The sequence below is a fragment of the Micromys minutus genome, assembly GCF_963924665.1.
Source record: "Micromys minutus genome assembly, chromosome: 6".
NCBI lineage: Eukaryota > Metazoa > Chordata > Mammalia > Rodentia > Muridae > Micromys > Micromys minutus.
In genome coordinates this window covers 47638503-47659239 of record NC_137975.1, presented here as the reverse complement: position 1 = coordinate 47659239, position 20737 = coordinate 47638503, and the positions used below count along the sequence as shown (strand labels likewise).

At 37.7% G+C, this 20737-nt stretch overlaps 1 protein-coding gene across 3 annotated transcripts in view; it reads left to right on the top strand.

Moving 5' to 3' along the window:
* The window catches only part of SLC39A12 (solute carrier family 39 member 12), a gene marked incomplete at both ends in the record, with an annotated part of 84345 nt that overhangs the window by 44965 nt on the left and 18643 nt on the right, over positions 1-20737 (top strand). The window contains 2 exons of one of the 3 annotated variants that reach the window (XM_080918200.1): positions 7534-7692; positions 9899-10077. The exons of 1 other annotated variant lie outside the window; for it this stretch is intronic. In XM_080918200.1, coding sequence (XP_080774326.1) covers positions 7534-7692; positions 9899-10077 — 338 coding nt within the window. Of the gene's footprint in view, positions 1-7533; positions 7693-9898; positions 10087-20737 lie in introns of all 3 variants that reach the window. One more of the 3 variants, XM_080918199.1, reaches the window with a different exon arrangement.

Genomic DNA, 20737 nt, shown 5'->3' with positions numbered 1-20737 from the left:
TAATTTGATTTAAAATATGTAATTTATTATGCTGTCCAATTCTGCTTTTTAGGATGTTGCTTAATTCTTTTGTAAATATATTTAATTTTTTTATAAATGTGAATAATTTGTCTGTATGTATGTTTGTGCTCCACATGACTGCTCAACACCATCAGTGGTCAGAGGAAGAAGTCAGATTCCCTGAAACTGAAGTTAAAGGTAGTTGTGAATCTCTTCGTAGGTGCTGGAAAACAAACTTGGGTTCTCTCTAAGAATAGATAGTGTACCTACCTGCAAAGCCATATCTCTGGCTCAAAGATATTACTTAATTCGTGTATAATTTTTAGTTCCAGTATAAATTGGCATGTTAGGCACATAGTGGTCTATGCCTGACTGTGTTGTTTTTACTTTTGAAATAAAGGAAAGAAGAAAGTGGGGGTGGGTGGGGAGGATATGCAAATCTAATTAGGAGGAGAGTGTATGGAGTCCATACCAGGGAGCAACAACCAATGCATGCAAATAATCTTCCTACTACAGGTATCAAGCTTGGCATACAGAAAGTACAGTGAGCAAATCCAAACTAAACTATGCAGCTGCTGTTTTCCAGGAAAACACCGAGTTAGGTTTGACTGTGTGATTACTTCTTCATATTACCTCATTGGTAGAACTCAACTTGTATTTCAAAAGACAGGATGTGAAAATCCTATCCATGGTCTGATTTAAATAAACAAAACCCCAAATCAGATTAGTTCTAGTCCATGCTTCATGGTGGAACAATCTCTGATAATTCAGATCTGGGTGACTCTGGAGACTGCCATGCACATTAACACAGTTTTAATATTAGAGTTATTTTGGTATCAAGTTTAATAAATTGCCAGAAAATGCTTATCTTTTTCTAAATGCTTAAAAGGATCTTGCTGAATATACATAGATGAACAGTGTGTTCCTTGTGGCTTACATTCAAATGTGTGTATTTGCCTTCTGTCTTCTTATATATCCATATTGCGACATTTAGAAGCCTTTAGTCAAAGATAATAAAGTGATAAACAATGAAAATAGCCCATACCGACTCCTAGAAAGGACTAGATTACTGAAGTTTTATGTGAATGTATCATAGTAGTATCAAAACTGCACTGTAGACATGAGGAAAGCACTTTTTTTCAGGCAGTTATGCTGTAAATGTATCACCATTAAATTACTTTATAAAAGGAAACTTGTCCTTTGGGTCTGACCTGTGGCCTGAGCAGACCTGTGGCACTGGCTCCTCTACACCCTTTCCCACAACACCCAGAGGAAGCGCAAGCATATAGTCCCAAGAAACAAGTTTGAGTAGCCATTTTAATATCAAATAAAATCAACTTTCAACCAAAAGTTATTAAAAAAGATAAGGAAGGACACTTCATACTCATCAAAGGAAAAATCTACCAAGATATACGAGAGTTCAACCCTGAACATCTATGCTTCAAATGCAAGGGCACACACATTCAAAAAAGGAACTTTATTGAAGCTCAAAGAACATATTGCAGCTCACACATTAATAGTGGGAGACTTCAATACCTCACTCTCAGCAGTGGACAGATCATAGATACAGAAACTAAACAGAGACACAATGAAACTAACAAAAGTTATGAACCAAATGGATTTAATAGATATCTATAGAACATTTCATCTTAAAACAAATGAATGTATCTTCTTCTCAGTACCACATGGTACCTTCTCCAAAATTGACCAAATAATTGGTCACAAAACAGGTCTCAACAGATACAAGTACATTGAAGTAAGCCCATACATTCTGTCTGATCACCACAGAATAAGGCTGGTTTTTAATAACACCAAAAACAAAATATATGAAAAATAGAAACAAATAAACAAAACATAACAACAGATAGCCTACATATACGTGAAAGCTGAATAATACTCTACTCAATGATAAACTTGGTCAAGAAAGTACTAAATAAAGAAATTAAAGACTTTTTACAATTTGATGAAAATAAAGGTACAACATACCCAAAATTTTGAGACACAATAAAAGCAATGATAAGAGGAAAACTCATAGCTCTGAGGCCCTCTAAAATGAAACTGGAGAGAACATACACTAACAGCTTGATAGCACACCTGAAAGCCCTAGAACAAGAAGAAGCAAATATATCCAAGAGGTGTAGACAGCAGGAAATAATCATACTTAGGGCTAAAATCAACCAAGTAGAAACAAAAAGAACTACACAAAGAATTAACAAAACCAGTAGCTGGTTCTTTAAGAACATCAACAAGATAGATAAACCCTTATCCAAACTAACCAGAGGGCACTGAGACAATATCATCCAACTTAGAAAAATTAGAAATGAAAAGGGAATCATAACAAAAGAAACTGAGGACATTCAAGAAATCATCAGGTCTTACTACCAAAGCCTATACTCGACAAAACTGAAAAATTTGGGTGAAATGGACAATTTTCTATACAGATACCAGGTACCAAAATTAAATCAGAATCAGATAAACCATATAAACAGTCCCATAACTGCTAATGAAATAAAACCTGTCATTAAAAGTCTCCCAACCAGAAAAAAACCCAGAATCAGATGAGTTTAGTGCAGAATTCTATCAGACCTTCAAAGAAGACCTAATACCAATACTCTTTAAACAATTCCACAAAATAGAAACAGAATAAACAGTACCAAATTTGTTCGATGAAGCCACAGTTAACCTTATGCCTAAACTACACAATGCCCCAACATAGAAAGAACTTCAGATCAATTTCCTTATATATATCAATGAAAAAATACTCAAAAAAATTCTCAAACCATATTCAAGAACACGTCAAAACACTCATCCATCATAATCAAGTATGTTTCATTCTAGGGATTGTTCAATATATGGAAATCCATACTTAATGCACATATAAACAAACTCAAAGAAAATAAAACACATGATTATCTCATGAGATGCTGAGAAATCATTTGACAAAATTCAATACATGGTAGAAGTCTTGGAAAGATCACAAATACAAGGCCAATAGCTAAACTTAGTAAATGCAATACATGATAAACCAGTATCCAACATCAAATAAATGTAGAGAAACTTGATGCAATCCCACTAAAACCATGAGTTGGACAAAGGCTGCCCACTCTTTCCCTTTCCATTCAATAGAGTACTCAAAGTACTAGCCAGATCAATTAAACAATAAAAGAAGTCAAAAAGATAAAAATTGGGAAGGGAGAAGTCAAAATATCAGATATGGTAAGTGACCCCAAAAATTCCACCAGAGAATTACTACAGCTGATAAATACTTTAGCACAGTGGCTGGATATAGAAGTAACTCAAGCAAATCAGTAACCTTCCTCTCTACTCAGAAGATAAACAGGCTGAGAAAAAATTTAGGGAATCGACACCGTTCACAATAGTCACAAATAATATAAAATACCTTGGTGTGACTCTAACCAAGCAAGTGAAAGATCTACATAACAAGAACTTCAAGTCTCTGAAGAAGGAAATTGAAGAAGACTTCAGAAGGTGGAAAGATCTCCCATGTTCATGACTGGAAGGATCAACATTGTAAAAATGGCCATCTTGTCTAAGGCAATCTAGAGATTCAATGCAATCTGCATCAAAATTCCAACTCAATTCTTCATAGAGTTAGAAAGAGCAATTTGCAAATTCATTTGCAATAATAAAAAACCCAGGATAGTAAAAACTATTCTCAACAATAAAAGAACGTCTGCGGGAATCACCATCCCTGACTTCAAGCTGTATTATACAGATAAATTCTGATTTAAGAAAAAAAACCCTGCATGTTATTGGTACAGAGACAGGCAAGTAGATCAATGGAAAAAAAAATTGAACACCCAGAAATGAATCCACACACTTTATCTTTGACAAAAGAGCAAAAACCATCCAGTGGAAAAAAGAAAGCATTTTCAACAAATGGTGCTGGTTCAACTGGAAGTCAGCATGTAGAATGCAAATCAATCCATTCTTATTTCCTTGTACAAAGCTCAAGTCCAAATGTATTAGGACCTCCACATAAAAGTAGACACACTCAAACTAAGAGGAGAGAAAGTGGGAAATAGAGAACATGGGCACAGGGGAAAATTTACTGAACAGAACACCAATGGCTTATTCCCTAAGAACAACAATAGACAACCAGAAAATCATAAAATTGCAAAGATTCTGTAAGGCAAAGAACACTGCCAATAGTACAAAATGGCAACCAACAGATTGGGAAAAGATCTTTACCAATCCAACATTCAGTAGTAGAATAATACCAATATATACAAAGAACTAAAATCGTGAAACTCCAGAGAATCAAATAACCCTATGAAAATATGAGCTACAAAGGTAAATAAAAAAATTTTCAACTGAGGAGTATGGAATAGCCAAAAAACACTTAAAGAAATATTCAACATCCTTAGACATCAGGGAAATGTAAATTAGAAAAGTCCTGAGATTCCATCTCACACCAGTCAGAATGGCTAAGATCAAGGACTCAGGTGACAGAAAATGCTGGTGAAGATGTGGAGAAAGAGGAATACTCCTACCATTGAGCTGGTATAACCATTGTGGAAATCAGTCTGGTGGTTCCTCAGAAAATTGGACATAGAACTACCTGAGGACCCAGCCATACCACTCCTGGGCATATACCAAAAAAATGCTCCAACATATAACAAGGACAAATGCCCCACTATGTTTATATCAGCCTTATTTATAATAGCTAAATGCTGGAAAGAATCCAGATGTCCTTCAACAGAAGAATGGATACAGAAAATGTGGTACATTTACACAATAGAGTATGTCGGCTACTAAAATCAATGAGTTCATTAAATTTTTAGGCAAATGGATGGAACTAGAAAATGTCATCTTTAGTGAGATAACCCAATCACAAAAAAACACACATAGTATGTACTCACTGATAAGTGGATATTTGCCCAAAAGCTCGGGATACCCAAGATACAATTCACAAACCATATGAAGCTCAAAAAGAAGGAAGACCAAAGTGCGGATGCTTCAGTCCTTCTTAGAAGCATACAAAATATTCCCTGGAGGAAATAGGGAGACAAAGTGTGGAGTAGAGACTGAAGAAAAGCCCATCCAGAGACTGGGGGAATGCCAGGGCAGAAAGATGTGAGGGAGTGGGCTGGTGGGTGGGCAAATACCTTCATAGAATCAGGCAGGGGGTTGGGTGGGATAGGATATTTCTGGAAGGGAAACAGGAAAAACGATAACATTAGAAACATAAATAAAAATATCCAATAAAAATATAATTAAAAAATGAAAAAGAAATTTTGTTTTTGGAAATTGGCAGGAGCAAGTGAGTGATTTCACGGTGTGATATCCTGTTTGTTTATGATTAATTATTTCCAGAACTCTTTCCAGTTTCAACAAAGGATTAAATGAGTTAGTAAACCCTGAAAAGGTTTATGTTTGTTCTATTTTTCCCCCTTTCAGACGGGAGATTAAACCCAGTTCTTCATATATGCCAGACAAGAGCTTTACCACTAAACTATACCCTGATACATTAATTCGGTTCTTAGTTTGTTTCTGAGACAGAGATTTTGTATGGAACAGTGCTAGCTTTCCTAGAACTCACTTTGTAGACCAGGCTGCCTCTGCCTCCTCAGTGTTAAGAACAAAGGAATATTCTACTATGTCTGCCCAGCTCAATTATTAATATTTCCAAACAAGTATGAGCTTCAGCAGTAAATTTAACAGGCTGTCTTTGTAGCATAGTCAGTGTAATAACCTCTTGCTTGGTGAAAATTCTAACTATGGTCACCAAATTATATTACTATTATGAAGTACCAAGTCATGTTGGTGTATAGTACCTTTCTTTCTTAGGACACAAATAGCCAATGAATGAGAAAGTAGTCTTCTTTCTATTTCTACTAAATAAAATGATTTGGAAAATATACGCTGTTCCAATAATGACAATACTTCCTACTTACACATCTTTCACAGCTTATTTGAAGCTGAGTAATGAGTTTCAGACTGTGGTAAATGGTAAATGTCTTGTCTCATTAACTGAAATAACCCAGGTACCTGACAGTCACAGCAAATGTTATTCTCAAAGACTTTTTTGTTTGTTGTTCAAGTCTATAATTGGGTTCCAGTATGCAGTTGGGGTTTCTTTCTCTTTAAAAAACTAGAAATTATTTCTATTAAAACCCAATTACAATCTATTTATTTTTATCAATTACTCAGCAGATAGCTTGCACAATATAATATAATCCTATGTAAACAAAAGACATCTTTTGTATTTTGTTCAGTATCTAACTGTTCTGGTACTGAAAGTTATTTTACAGCAAGACAAGCACAGTGAATAATTGTTGCAAAGATAACTTGGGAGCCAGAAGAGTCAATTGTGGTTCTGTTTTGGATACATTTTGGCAGCAAACAAGGCAGTTTAAGAGATTCATTAACCCAGTCACATTAGGCAATAGAACAATCCCATGATGACAGGAAGTATACTGAGCAGACTAGTGGATGACCAACAGGATCAGAGCATCAGTTCTGCGAGGTCAGCTGTACAAAGATGGTACCTAACAGGGAACTGTGTCTCAACACACTAACACCACTGGGCTCTAACAAATCTCTATGTGTGGGTAATGTAGATGATAGAAATTTCTTTTCTAGTGTCTGAACCTGAAAGACCAAGTCCAAGGTTAAGGTGAGGGAGAAATGATCTCACTTTCTGGCTTCCCACTGATCCCTCACATGGGGAGCATGGTAAGGCAGTATCTCCAACCTATCACCTAACTGCTGCAAGGTTCTATTTTCTCGTAGCATCACACCATAGTCAGGTCTCATGTGAATACAGCACAGGTCATCAGCTTCCTGCACACAGCATAATTCTTCAGTGATGTTAAAAAGCTTTGCAAATTCCAGGATAAAAAAGATATTAGTAGCATGTCACAGGTTCACAGCACTGCCTTACATTTCATCTTTAGCATATGTATCAGCTACTTTCCTATACATCATGACCAAAGCAACGTAAGAAGGAAAGCATTTAGTTGTGCTTATGGCTTCAGAGGATTAGAGTCCATGATGGTGGAAGAAAGGAATGAAGGCAAAAACAGCAGAGAGCTCATATATCAAACCACAAGTAGAAGGTAGAGAGGTACCCGGAATAAAGCAAGTCTTTGAAACCCCAAATCCCGCCCCCACTAATAGTTCCTCCAATAGAGTGGCAACTCCCAATCCTTACCAAACAGTTTCACCAACTGAGTCTAAGGGGTGGGGTGGGGGGTTGGTCCAGTCTAGTTCAATCACAGTAGCTTAGCTCAGTAAAATAAAGGAACCAAATGTCAGCACATAATTTATTCTATACTTGGTCAAAGCAGTTAAAAAATAGTGACTTTCATTTTTGTTGGGTACCACAGTTTATTTCCAGTTCTGCTTCATCCTTAAAGCAGAATAGAGTGTAGTGCAATGGTTAATGCAATGGTTAATGAGGTACAGGAGAGAATGACAGAGAAGATGAAAAAGGTGCTTGGATTTGAGGGAACAATGATATCCCCGCTACTTTATTTACACTTCTCACTCTTTCCTTTTGTTCTATAGGCAAAACCATGAGCTTATTGGCTGTTATGATCCTCGTTGGAGATAGCCTGCACAATTTTGCAGATGGCCTAGTAATAGGCACAGCATTCTCCTCTTCACTGGAGTCAGGAGTGACCACAACAATTGCTATTTTGTGTCATGAAATTCCACATGAAATGGGTAAGTGTTCCTATTTCTGGGGTGCGGAGTCCTAGTCCATCTCTGCTAATAGTTTGCCTGGATTCTTCTCCAGGCTCATAATAAAAAATGGTAATATAGTTTTCAATCAATTCCCATTTTTGTTTATTTAAAAATAAATTTTTGTTTATTTATGTAAGCAAAACAAAATAAAAGACATTCAACTAAAACAAAACATGTACCCCAAGATGAAGCTCAAATACACTCTTTCTTCTTTCCCAGGGTTAGGAATTATGCCCCAGGGATTCCAGCTGATTCAGTATAGGAGAGAGGTATTCAGAGAAATCATTCTAACAAACTTTGGCAAAGACTCCAAAATCTGCATGTTAAATATAGTAAATGTGTTAAGAGGAAAACCATTGTGTTAAAAAAATAGACCTGTGAGATAACACATTTAAATTAAAATCAGAGCATGATTCAACATGATTTATATAGAATAATTAAATTCAAGCATACAATTGAAGCAACAGATATATGGTATCAGATACACATAAGTTCCCTTTTACTGTATAAACTTGGTAACCTTGTATACAAATCCTGCTTCCTAGGAACCAAGACTAAAATAAGGATTTTTAAAGCAGGCCTGGAATCAGAAGAGGGGGAGCTGCCTATTTATGTAGACCAGAGAGAGGCCTGTACCTAACTAGCTTTAATTGTCAATTTGGCATAACTTAGGGTCACATTCAGGGATTGCCTAGATGAGGTTGGTGACCTGAGAGCATGTCTATGAGGGAATCATCCTTATTGTTCATTGATATGCTAGAAGAGCCTAATTCATGATGGACAACATCATTCCCTGATCTGGGGGCCTGAGCTGTTTAAGAAAGCTAGCTCAGCATAAACTAGGTTGAGCCAGCGATCAGCATCCCTCCAAGGTTTCTGATTCAAGATCTTGCTTGAGTTGCAGCCCTGACATCCTTCGGTGATGGACAGTGAACTGAAAGTATAATACTATATAAATCCTATCCTCCTGTCAGAGTGTGTAATTATAGCAAGAAAGAAGAAACTAGGATAGGCTCATTCTGCTTTCAATTCCAAGTGCATGATGTCCCTTAGGCAATTCCAACCCTTGGGTTCACTGTCCATTGCCCAATTCCAGTTACCATGTTACTATTGACCCACCTTAGCCAAGGTCCTTTCTGCACCTATTAAAATTGAACTGTTCTGTATATCAAACTGTATGGTCATGTGCTTTGCTGCTCTACTAGTTGTGTGGTATTTGACTTTCAACCTCAAATCACTGGGCAGGGTAGCAGTATATAGCAGGCCAGGGCAGTGGTATCAAGAACATTTCTGGGGGCTGGAGAGATGGCTCAGTGGTTAAGAACACTGATTTCTCTTCCAGAGTTCCTGAGTTCAATTCTCAGCAACCACATGGTAGCTCACAACCATCTGTAATGGGATCTGATGCTCTCTTCTGGTATGTCTGAAGACAGCTACAATATACTCATATAAATTAAATAAATAAACATAAAAAGAACTGTATATTAAAAAGAACTATTTCTGGGACTAGTTTTGCAATGGGATTAGGGAACAGAGCCACACATCTTTCTTTAATTTCAGCTTCTATTGGATGATGGAGACTGAGAAATAAACACTCTAGATTTGGAGGTAGAATGTTCATCTTTTGTCACAAGGTATGGCGAGCTATAATGTTCTCTGAACATGAAGGTAGAACATTATTTTCTAAGCAGAGATTTTGTTTCTCTTATTAAATTTTTGAGGAGTTAAGAAATATCTAATGAAATAGTTTCTTTTTCCTATAAACAGATCCTGAATAAGTAAGTCATTAAAACCTAAAGAGTGTCATGATTCTTGTGGCAAGGATCCAGTGCAAAGCAACAACAGAAACCAACTCAGAGACTTCAGGGTAGGGGGTATCTTTGTTTTTTCATTTATCTGATTTTAAAATGCCAGAGAGTATGAGGAGTTGGAGAACATGCCACAGTCCTCCCTGGATGGGTTATATTTAGGTCAAGGAGTAGAAACCCTCCACTCTCAACTTTATCTTGGAGGTAGGCCCCAGAGCTGTAAGGTAGATGCACTTAACTAGCTGATCATTAATCTTTACTCCCCAAACCAATTCCATTTGCTGGAAATAAAAGCAAACTAGTAGTACATGAACTTATGGAAAGCATCCTCACATAAGTGATGGTGGCATGTTTTCTTCCCCTCTCCCAAACTCCAGGAGACTTTGCAGTGCTCTTAAGCTCAGGACTCTCTGTCAGGACTGCCATCCTGATGAATTTTCTAAGTGCCCTGACAGCCTTCATAGGACTGTACATTGGTCTCTCAGTGTCTGCGGATCCATGTGTCCAAGACTGGATTTTAACAGTGACTGCTGGGATGTTCTTATATTTATCCTTGGTGGGGATGGTAAGCTATATGGATTTTTTGTCTTGTTTTGCTGTCACCAGAAAAATGGAAACCCAGGGAAAATTCAATTAAAATGGGAGTCATAGGCATTGTAGGATGTATATATAGAGAGAGAATATAGAAAAGTAAATCCTGTGTGGAACCTAAGAAGGTAAATTGTATGCAGAAGAGATATGTCTCAAGACTCAGGAAATGCTGATGTTCTGATAGTAATGGAAGTGGAACACTGTAATCATAGCCCAAAACCTGGAAACCAACTATGGCACTCCAGCTCTGTGTCTACACAAATGCCCAGACTTGCAGCTGAAAATGGAAGTACTCTCAAACACCCGTCCTGCCTATCTAACGTGCAACAGTTCAACAAGGTTTACCAGGGGATTCACAACTGTTGGGCTTTAACCAACTATATGTCTTAGAAATATTTCATTTTTTAATATGACAGGTCTGTCATTCTGGTGAAAGAAGGAAGATTATGACAGCCATTTGACATCTAGATCACAATGTATTTCTTAAAGAGACTTGCTAATAATAACGAAAACCTGATCACTAATTTTCATTTTCTATACTCTATAAAACTAGAACCTGAGAATTTTTACCCACCTACTCTGCCCCTACTTTGTTGCTTTCTTTCCTTCCTCTGTCTTCCTTCTTTTCTTCTATCTTCCTTTCTTTCCTTCTATCCTTCTATCCTTCCTTCCTTCCATCCCTTCCTTCCTTCTTTCCTTCCTTCCTTCCTTCCTTCCTGTGTAATTCTTCTCTCCATAAGATAGTGAAGTCACTCTCTGTTGGACTCGTTCACATTTTAAATAGTTTTAGGATGAGGCTGGTATTAAACCTCAGTTGGTTGAGGACCTATACCTACCTGGCTCACATGCCCAGAGGCCAGAGCTATTTCTCCTGCTTCATATAAGCCTGACATAGTAACACACACCTGTAATTCCAGCACATTGGAGAGAGAGACAGAAGGATCAGGAGGTAAAAATTCATCCTCAGCTATATAAAGTGTTTGAGGTCAACCTAAGCTACAGGCCTAGTCTCAAAACCAAAGCAAAGGTCCTCAGAGTAAAAGTTAAATTATCAATCCCTTCTTATGAGCGAGATGGTGCAAGGAAAAAGGAAACAAGTGGATAATTCGGCTTGAACAAAACAAATTCTGTTATTCCCTGTATCCTGGAGAAGATAAAGCAAAACAAACAGTCTTGAAGGTGATTTGTGGAGTAGATCTTTAGGGACTGACTAACGGTGCTGCAGAATCTGGTTATTTGCTGTCCAGGAAATAAGTACAAACAGTTGTTCCATAATAGACAAAAAATAAAGTGAACAAAAAAGGTGGAGTTTCTACCACCAGAGGACCAGAGAGCTCACGGTAGATTTCAGAATGGTTCCCAAGGAAAGCGCCAGCTTTTGAACCCTAAGCTTCTGATCCCTGGCAGCCTTGTTTAATCACTGAAAGTCAAGCAGATAAAGTCAACACCAGGCTCACTCCACATTTACGGATGTTTCTAAATGATACTTGTCATGTTAACAAAGCGTTTTAATTTTGATAATGAAACTAAAAGGACATCAGCTTCTACCTCTAACCTTTGCCTCCCAGTCTTGAGGTCACTGATACTCCTGTGATCCTTCTGAGGTAAGGAATCAAGATTCTAACCTTCTGTGAGTTTGAAAGCACTCCACCATTTCCCTTTAACTGAGGTGAGCAACCCATCATTCAAATGCCTTTGTCAGTCTTCAAGTCCACTTCGAGCCTTATGCTCCAGCTTTTGACTCTTTTGTTCTTTCTGGGGGCAGTTGTGGACAGTCGCAGTATTTTTTTTTTTTTTTTGAAGATTATTTTGTTTTCTAACCTAGATTAGATTGTTCTTCAACATCATTCATGTGTTCATGTATACTCGATCCTCTTTCTTTGTGTGTGTGTGTGTGTGTGTGTGTGTGTATTCCTTCAGAATAGATCGGGGAAGATTATTTGTCCCATTTGTCATGTGGAAGCTTACGTTAATGTTGCCATTTCCCCATCACAGTTCCTTCTGTGTATCTTGTAGGAGAAAAAGCAGGGCAGGCTGATATCCTAGGAGAGACCAGCTAGCATGAATTTTAACCACACTGCAACTTGCCATCCACCCTGCAGAAAAAAGTCAGCGCCCTGGCAAGAAGACAGGAAAGAAAATCCTGTGAATTTCCTGGGGCTGCTTCTAAAATCCAGGTCCCTTGCTCTCACGACCTTCAGAGTAAATTCTAAACAAATACAGATCTTTCACATAGCGGCAACTTTAACTGTTGCTGTGCTCTGGGTCGGTGCCAAACAAAACAGTCTGTCATTTAGAAAGAGGAAAACATGGTTCAGAGACTGTAAAACAGCAAAGAAAATAAAGCAAAGCAAGTAAAGGGTAGAGGGACCATCTTTGGGTAATGCAGTTTGCTAATCCTTCATGTTTATCAGACTCGCCCTGAGGAGAGTTAATGTGAAAAGATAAGCTACATGTGTGGCTTGTTTGTTTTTTTGAAAGAAATGAAACTCCTAAATAGAAAGAATTGTGGGCAAGAGGAGGCCATTAGCAATAAGGTCAAGTTGGAAGGAAGTCTTCCCTAGGGAAAACTGCCAGCCTTCATTTTCCCAAGTGGGGCAGCCTTATCCAGACCCATGGACTCCGACTTGTGTTGAATCCTTTTTAAAAGACATGAAGAATCACCATAGCTTTGTATAGCCAGGGGAATCAATATACTGGGCTGATGATCAGTGGCCCAATTGGGCTTTCCTCAAAGAGACAAAGACACATGAAAACAACCTCCCCTGCCGTGTGTGTGTGTGTGTGTGTGTGTGTGTGTGTGTGTGTGTGTGTGTGTGTTTGTGTTGGAGATCAGAGGTCAATCTCAGGTTTTATTCTTCAGAAAGATCCATCTTTCTTTTGTGGCAGGGTCACCCCACAGAACTGAGGCTCACTGATTAGGCTAGGCTAGCTAGCAAGCCCCCAGGATCTATTCGTCTTTACCTCCTGGTCCTGGAATTACAAGTGCATGCCACTATACCTGACTTTTTATATGGCTGCTAGGGATAAAATTTGGGTTTTAGGCACAGGTGTCAACACTTCACCCATGGAGTTATCCCTTCAGTTTTAAAGGTTGTTACTTACGGCCCTTTCTCCCATTGTCTAAAGATATTCCTATAGATAGTCTCTCTGTGTGTTTGAGTGATCGAGATGTTTCCTTGGAGAACCCAATTACATCAAGGGCATACTAGGACCAAGAGTAGAAATGCAGTGTAGGACTACAGCAAGGAACTGTTCAAGACTAATCCTGTTCTTCCTGATCTTGGTAGGGTAGGAGATGGAGGTGAAAGACTATGCAATAAAACCCATTAACAATTTCCCCATCTGCCATTCAGAAGTGTGTGTGCTCTCATCATAATTTCAAGTTCCATCTAACCATTTTCTCTCTGGAAATAGCGAGACAAAATGTTAACAAAAATAATCAGAAAATATCTAATCCACTGCTGTTCTTGAGGTCCTATTTGCTATTTATCTTCTTAGACCTCCGAAACACAAACTTGTTTCTCCATACCTCCACATGGCTCATGGCCCAATTTGGATATTCTTCTTGGTAGGCACACTCCAGTTCTCACTGAAAGGTCTGAGCCTTTGTCATTATCTTTCATGTTTCCACTAGTAGCCTGCTCACTACTGCTAGATTCACTTGCTCAAGGGACACTCCAAGGATTGATTCTCCCAGTTTCTAGATTCTTCATTGCAGCCACATTGGCTTCTTATTGCAGTTAAAATGAGTGTGCTCATCACCATAGCAACTTTGAATGAGTGGATTTCCCCAGACTCTCAAATTATGGTCATAGCTTCTAATTCATTAGGATCTGTTATGTCCTCTGCTGCATTGTCTCGGGCAACAAGGTCTCAAGTCTGGTTATGGACTTTGTTTATAGGAACAGGAAGCACAGGCATAAGCAGAAAACTAACAGGGTTGAGGGGTCAAGAGTTTGTGATTTGTTGTTGCTTCTGATGTGATTTCTAGTTTTACCTTCTTTATACTTTTTGGATGACACATTTACTCTATGAGGTAGAATGTATCGTCATGGGGTACAAAGCTTCTTTCCTAACATTAGCATTTAAAGCTAGATTGTGACCCATAAAGCTTCACTTCCTGTCCCCTTATACTCTATGCTTTCAGTATGCTCCTTTGAATTTTTTCAAATTTCTCTTGTATTTTTTTTCTTTTAAATGCATGGATTATATAGAAGTATATTGTCTAAGCAACATCTGAAGTCCAAATGTCTTTCAGTTACTGACTTAATTAAATGGAATTTTAAAGCAGGTATGTTTTCTTATAGTAGTGCACAGGTATGTCCTGAGACTTGTATACCTCACAATCTATTTTGGTGAATGATATTTTAGTTGTGATACATACTGTTCTGAGAGTACTAGTTAAGTCAACTTGATAATAGTATGAGCCTTATTTTCAAATTAATTCCTGATTTCTCCCTAAATTATTAGTCCCTGTCTATGGGCTTATCTGTTTCTTTGTTTTGGTTTTGCCAATGTTGTTTCATGGGTCTAGGCTACTGTCATTTGCAACACATCTATTAGAGTATTTTCTTTGTCAGTTTAGGCTGCTATAACAAAACACCACTTGAAACAGAAATGTACCTATCACAGTAGTACAGATTGGGAAGTCCAAGATTTTTGGCCAACTGGGTTCCTGATCAAAGCATTCTTGGTTTCAGACAGATGCCATCTTGCTATGTCCTCATGTGGGGCTCTAGCTGTAAGTGGGAATATGAGAATTTAAATCTCTCATCTCTTACAGTGGTACTAATTCTACTATGATGGTCTCACATTCACAGCCTAATTAATTTCTGATGTCGTTTGAATATGATGTATGTGTGACAGGTTTATATATTAAATTTTTAGTTCACAGCTGGTTAGATGATTTCTGAGATACTAGTAACTTTAAGAAGTGAAGTGTGGCTCGAGGCAGTATGATACTGTCTAAGTCAGGGTTCTCTAGAGTCACAGAACTTATGGAATGTTTCTATATATTGAGGGAATTTATTAGTATGACTTACATGTGATCCAGCTAACCCAACAATGGTTAGCTGTGAATGGAAAGTCCAAGAATCTAGTAGTTACTCAGTCCCATGAGGCTAGTTGCTTCAGCTGGTCTTCTGTTGAAGTAGATTCCAACAGATGTGTTGTAAAGTAAGTTGAGGAAGAGTGAATATTTCTTCTTCCAATGTCCTTATATAGGCCTCCAGCAGAAGGTATGTACCACCATGCATGGATCTGAGACTTTGTTCCAGGCTGATCGTGAACTCAGAGATCTGCTTGCCTTTGTCTCCTGGGATTAAAGGCATGTCCTAGCTTGTCTTGGCCTAAGCTTTGCACATCCGATATGTCCTAAGATCTTCATGTTAAGAACCAGGTCTCATGACCTGAATCTCAGGTGTGCTCTTTATTTCTGGATTGGAGTTCATTCCAGATGTACTCAAGTTGACAACCAGGAATAGCTATCACAGACACTAAAGGTGCATCTTTGAAAGGCTTATTGACCCCATCCCCCACCCTTTCTGCCTTTTGCCTGTCTGTCCAACTCTCTCTCTCTCTCTCTCTCTCTCTCTCTCTCTCTCTCTCTCTCTCTCTCTCTCTCTTTGTCTCTTGCTCACTTTTGTCTCTGTCTGTCTGTCTGTCTGTCTGTATGTCTGTCTGTATGTCTGTCTGTCTCCTTTATCCCTGCTTTCCCCTTTCTATGGGTATGCATGTGTGTTTTCTCCAAAACAAGGTGAAAAAATCTTTATATGTTGCCCACCCCATGAGGTTCTGCCTGAACATGAGCACAGAATAACAGATTCAAGTGTCCATGGGTTTAATCCTTTCAAATTGTGAACTAAAACAAATATCTCCTCTCTGTGTTTTGATTATAGCTGTAGAAATGCCACTGGTAGACTTCTCAGGACCTCATCATTCAAAGACTTTTGCAATAGACACTAAGGCTTTTGTGTGTAAGTTCTGAGGAGACCACACTTATAACATGGCTGGTGTTGTCTCCCTGATGAATTTACACTTCTACCATGTCTATCTGAGAAAATATCCTTGCTTACTGACTATTCTGTCCTCACTGGACTGTCCTTTCTACATTTGTACCTTCCACCCTCATTTTGAGAACTAAGTGGTATAGATAAGCTAGAGTACTTGAAGGAGTAGCAGAAGTGTCTGGCATAACTAACAATTTCTATTTATTGTCCATTCACTTTGCTTGTTCAAGCTCTACAAATCACTAAAAAATGTTCATTGACAATTTAATATATGTATATAATATATGACAGTTTCATATACATAGGAAGTATATATATACATGTATATGGAAGTCTTAATACATATATACTTTTATATACCCCTATAATATATGATACATATTTTCTACACACATATAATTATATTAGTCAGGGTTCTCTAGAGTAATAAAATTTATAGAATGAGCCTGTATCATATCTATCCAGAATAACTATTTATCTATGTATGTATCTATGTATGTATCCATGTATCTATCTATCTATCTATCTATCTATCTATCTATCTATCTATCTATCATCTATCTATCTAATTATTCATCCATCATCCACCCATCTATCTCTCTATTTAATTATCTATCCATCCATCCATCCATCCATCCATCAAGCCATTTGGTGGCTACTCTTGATTGTTGACAATCAAGAGTAGCCACCAAAATAGTAGTTGACAATTTTACACATATATTTGCTATTTAATACATGTTTATAATATATGACAACTTTATATGGTTATATATAATATTATAGTTATACTCATTTTTCAACTTTCTCATCTCTCTCCTGCCTCTACTGCCTTCCTCCCACTCAATTTCCATCTCATTTTCACATCTTTTTCTTTTCTCTTTGTGACCCATTAGTTTTTCATCAGGACCCCTCATCTAGGCATGAGTATGAAGTTGCCTACTAGAGGATGAGTACCTCGTGCTCACTTCGGCAGCACATATACTAAAATTGGAGGATGAGTACCTCATTGTAGGCTATGCCACTGAATACAATGACTTTCTCTCTTTCAACAGCTTTGAATAGTTATTAGGTCTTTTGGATGGTGGGGGTTCTATGAGCCCTTCTCCCATCTGTAGATAGATGTTTACTAGCTTTGTTTTCTACATGGTGTATGTGGGCATCCACAGCTATTGTAAGTTTGTGAGTGCCACAGCATGTCAGGCCAATAAGTTAGCATTTTGTGCTCTGTCTCTATCATGGAATTCATCCATATTTATATGCTTTCTTCATAATGTATACTGAATTGTGGAGGAGAAACATGGGTGTCCTGTTTAATCTTGATCATTCAACAGTGACTAGTTCTCAGCATCTTTACCAGACATGACTCATTGAATTAGATACTGTTTGCTGCAAAGACAAACTGTTTTTTTTTAAAATTAATGCTTAGTATAGCAGTAGCCTAGTGGTATAATAGATAATATTTAGAGGCAATTTGACAATAGCAAACAATAGTAGTAGGTTCACTCCAGCTGTGGGCCATTGTGATAAGGTCCTTGGCACTAGGCATGAACTCCCTCCCTCCTATGGAACAGGCCTCAGATCTAATCAGAAATCACTTGGTTTCCCATATTACCATCATACCATTATTACTACACTAGCAAACATCTACAAGTTGATACTGTAACATGCAAGGTCTAAAGTTGGTAAAGATCATTGCTAATTCTCCTTCTCCAGGTGCCCACATAGCAACTCTGTCACTATAAATGCTAACCACCAAGGAGTAAGCTTCCAGTTCAGTTCTACCTGTGATTTATTTTATTCTGTAGCCAAAATAAGTGGTATTTTCAGCATTTGGCATTAAACATCCAGTTCTGGTGGACAACTAATGAGAATGACCCATTCAATTTATTGTGGACAAGGAGTTCTGGGATCTTCCTGGCCAACTACTTTTAGGAAGGATTCCATATCTGGTACTAGGAGTTTCATTTAATAAACCATGGTTTCTGGGATCAGAACTACCCATTCATCCATGGTACAACCAAAAGTCTTTTTTAAAAAGGACTTTGCCAATATTTTTCAATTAGCTTACAAAGTAATGAATCCCCATACGGCTTCTTCATATACCCCTAGTTTTATATAACTACCTTCTGTACACCATATTCTTCCTATTTCTGTTTATACTTTTCCATCCTCAGTATTTCTTCCCTATGTTTTTATAGTACATTTGCTTCAAATCTTAATTATAACCAGATTCATTAATTTGATGCTTTTTTTAATATTCTCTTGTTTGCTACAAATATTTTACAAGAAATAATCATTATACATACAATGTTCTATAAAAGTTATATATATATATATATATATATATATATATATATATATATATATAAAACCCCCTAATCTAGAAAAGTCTGTGACAATATTATCTAATGTCAAAAAGTACTTGTAGATGTCATGGAGGTTTAAACATCTGAAATCAAATCTTGAAAGTGGAAAGCCTTGGCCAGGCTATGATTAGGGGAATAATTCTAAAATGATAAAATGAAGGCCTGAGATATGTAGCATTGTGAGATTTAAAGACAGAGGAAAAATACAGGAGCATAAATACTCTCTAGTCTAGAAGATGGATAAAAGAAGCAAATTGACTCTTCTCCAAAGCTTAAGAATGGATCCCAGCCATGATGGCACAGGAATCTTAACCTGGAAAGACTCATGCTAAAATTGGACCTAGAGAACTATAAGATAGGACATTTTTATTGTCTCAATGCACTCAGTTTGTGGTCATCCGTTAATAGCAACTGTTGAAAACTAATCCATCCCTTTGGTACCAGCTTATGTTTAGACATAATTGGAAATGGAGACAGCTTTGTAAATGCATCTCTCTTCTGTCTGAGAAACTAAAATTCCTTCTTTTAAAATTCTCAGAATTGGAAGTGAACAGGATTTTTCAGGCTCGGCACCTCTCAATTAAATAAATCTCTTAGATATAAAGAAGAATGAGCCCTCAAAGTAACTTCTTCAGCAGTTTGGGTAGAGAAGCTTCATTTTTAAATGACTATCACATACATAAATTAATAATTTTTTAAAAAATACACGGTATGCTAGGGATGGTTTATTTTTGGAGCTGAGGCAAAGTCTAAACCTTCAGGCATTTTTCCTAAGGTTTTAGATTCTGCAGTCAGTTTCTATAGCAACAAGTGAGTAGAAACCTCAAGGGACTCTGACTACAGTTGTAACTAGAGATGTCCCTGGAATTGGGCGAACTGGACAACTGCCAGGGTCCACTGTGTTAATAGAACTAGTGGATGTTAGAGATGTAAAACTCACTGAGGCAGCAGTCTGGAAAGAAGAATTCAGGTACCATCTTCTTGAAAGTTCAAGGCAAATCAGTTGAGCATTCAGGCAGTTCTTCATAGCTGTAGCTTCAGTTGGTTAACCACAGACCAGAGAACCCAGGGAAGAATTCCATCTTCACTGAACACTAGGATTTCTCTTTTCACTTTTCTCTACATAATACAAAACAACAATTATTTTTGTGTTATCTTCTCCTTATTGGGTATTACAAATGACCTATAGTTGATTTACAGTGCAGAGAATGATTATATTGACTATATGAAAATATTGAATTACTTTATGTAAGGGACATGAGCAACTTCAATTTTTGGCATTGGAGAGAATCCCTGGAATAAATATCTACTGCATAATGGAGAATGACTAAATGCTCAGTTTCTTTCTTTCTTTCTTTCTTTCTTTCTTCCTTTCTTCCTTTCTTCCTTTCTTCCTTTCTTTTTTTCTTTATTGGATGTATTTTATTTACATTTCAAATGTTATCCCCTTTTTTGGATTTCCCTCCACATTCCCTATCCCATCACCCCTCCCCACTGCTTCTATGAGGGTGTTCACCATCCACTCACTCACTCCTGCCTCCCCACCCTGACAGTCCCCTACACTGCAGCATCAAGTCTTGGAAGGACCAAGGGCTTCTCCTTCCATTGATGCCCAATAAGGCCATCTTCTGCTACATGTGCAGCAGGAGCCATGGGACAGTACATGTGTACTCATTGAATAGTGGTTTCCAATCCTACCCCTACACATCCACCAATCAACATACAACCAGAGTTTTCTGAATCTTGCCCCATGTTTTTTGGGTGTTTCTTTACAATGGGTCATCCTTTTCAAGAGTATCACTAATTTTCCTTTAAATGTACGTCTTAACAGGCAGAGTGAAAGGCATTGTTTGGAGGAATTTACAACCTAATCTCCCAAGCTGACTGATTCAATCTGGCTTCTCTCAGCTACTGACTGAATTGTTCTGCCTGGCCTCATACTAATTTTGGCAATCTGTTCTAATCTTCTGGCTCCCTTTAATTCTCTTGCTGATTCTGTCTTCACTTATGTCTAGCTTGTGGTCTCTATAATCTGACTATATAAAGCTGTCCCGGTAAACTGTTTCTGTCTCTATAAAAAAGTCTCATACACATATTCCACCCACCACACCATATAACAACACTACACACCTGTTTTTCTCTTTCTGTTCTCAAGGAGCCTCTTTTAATTTGCTGTTCTCATGTGAGTTGACCATATCCTATCTCTGATTTATTCTGTCAAATCTTTCTCTTATTTGTCATTTTGTCT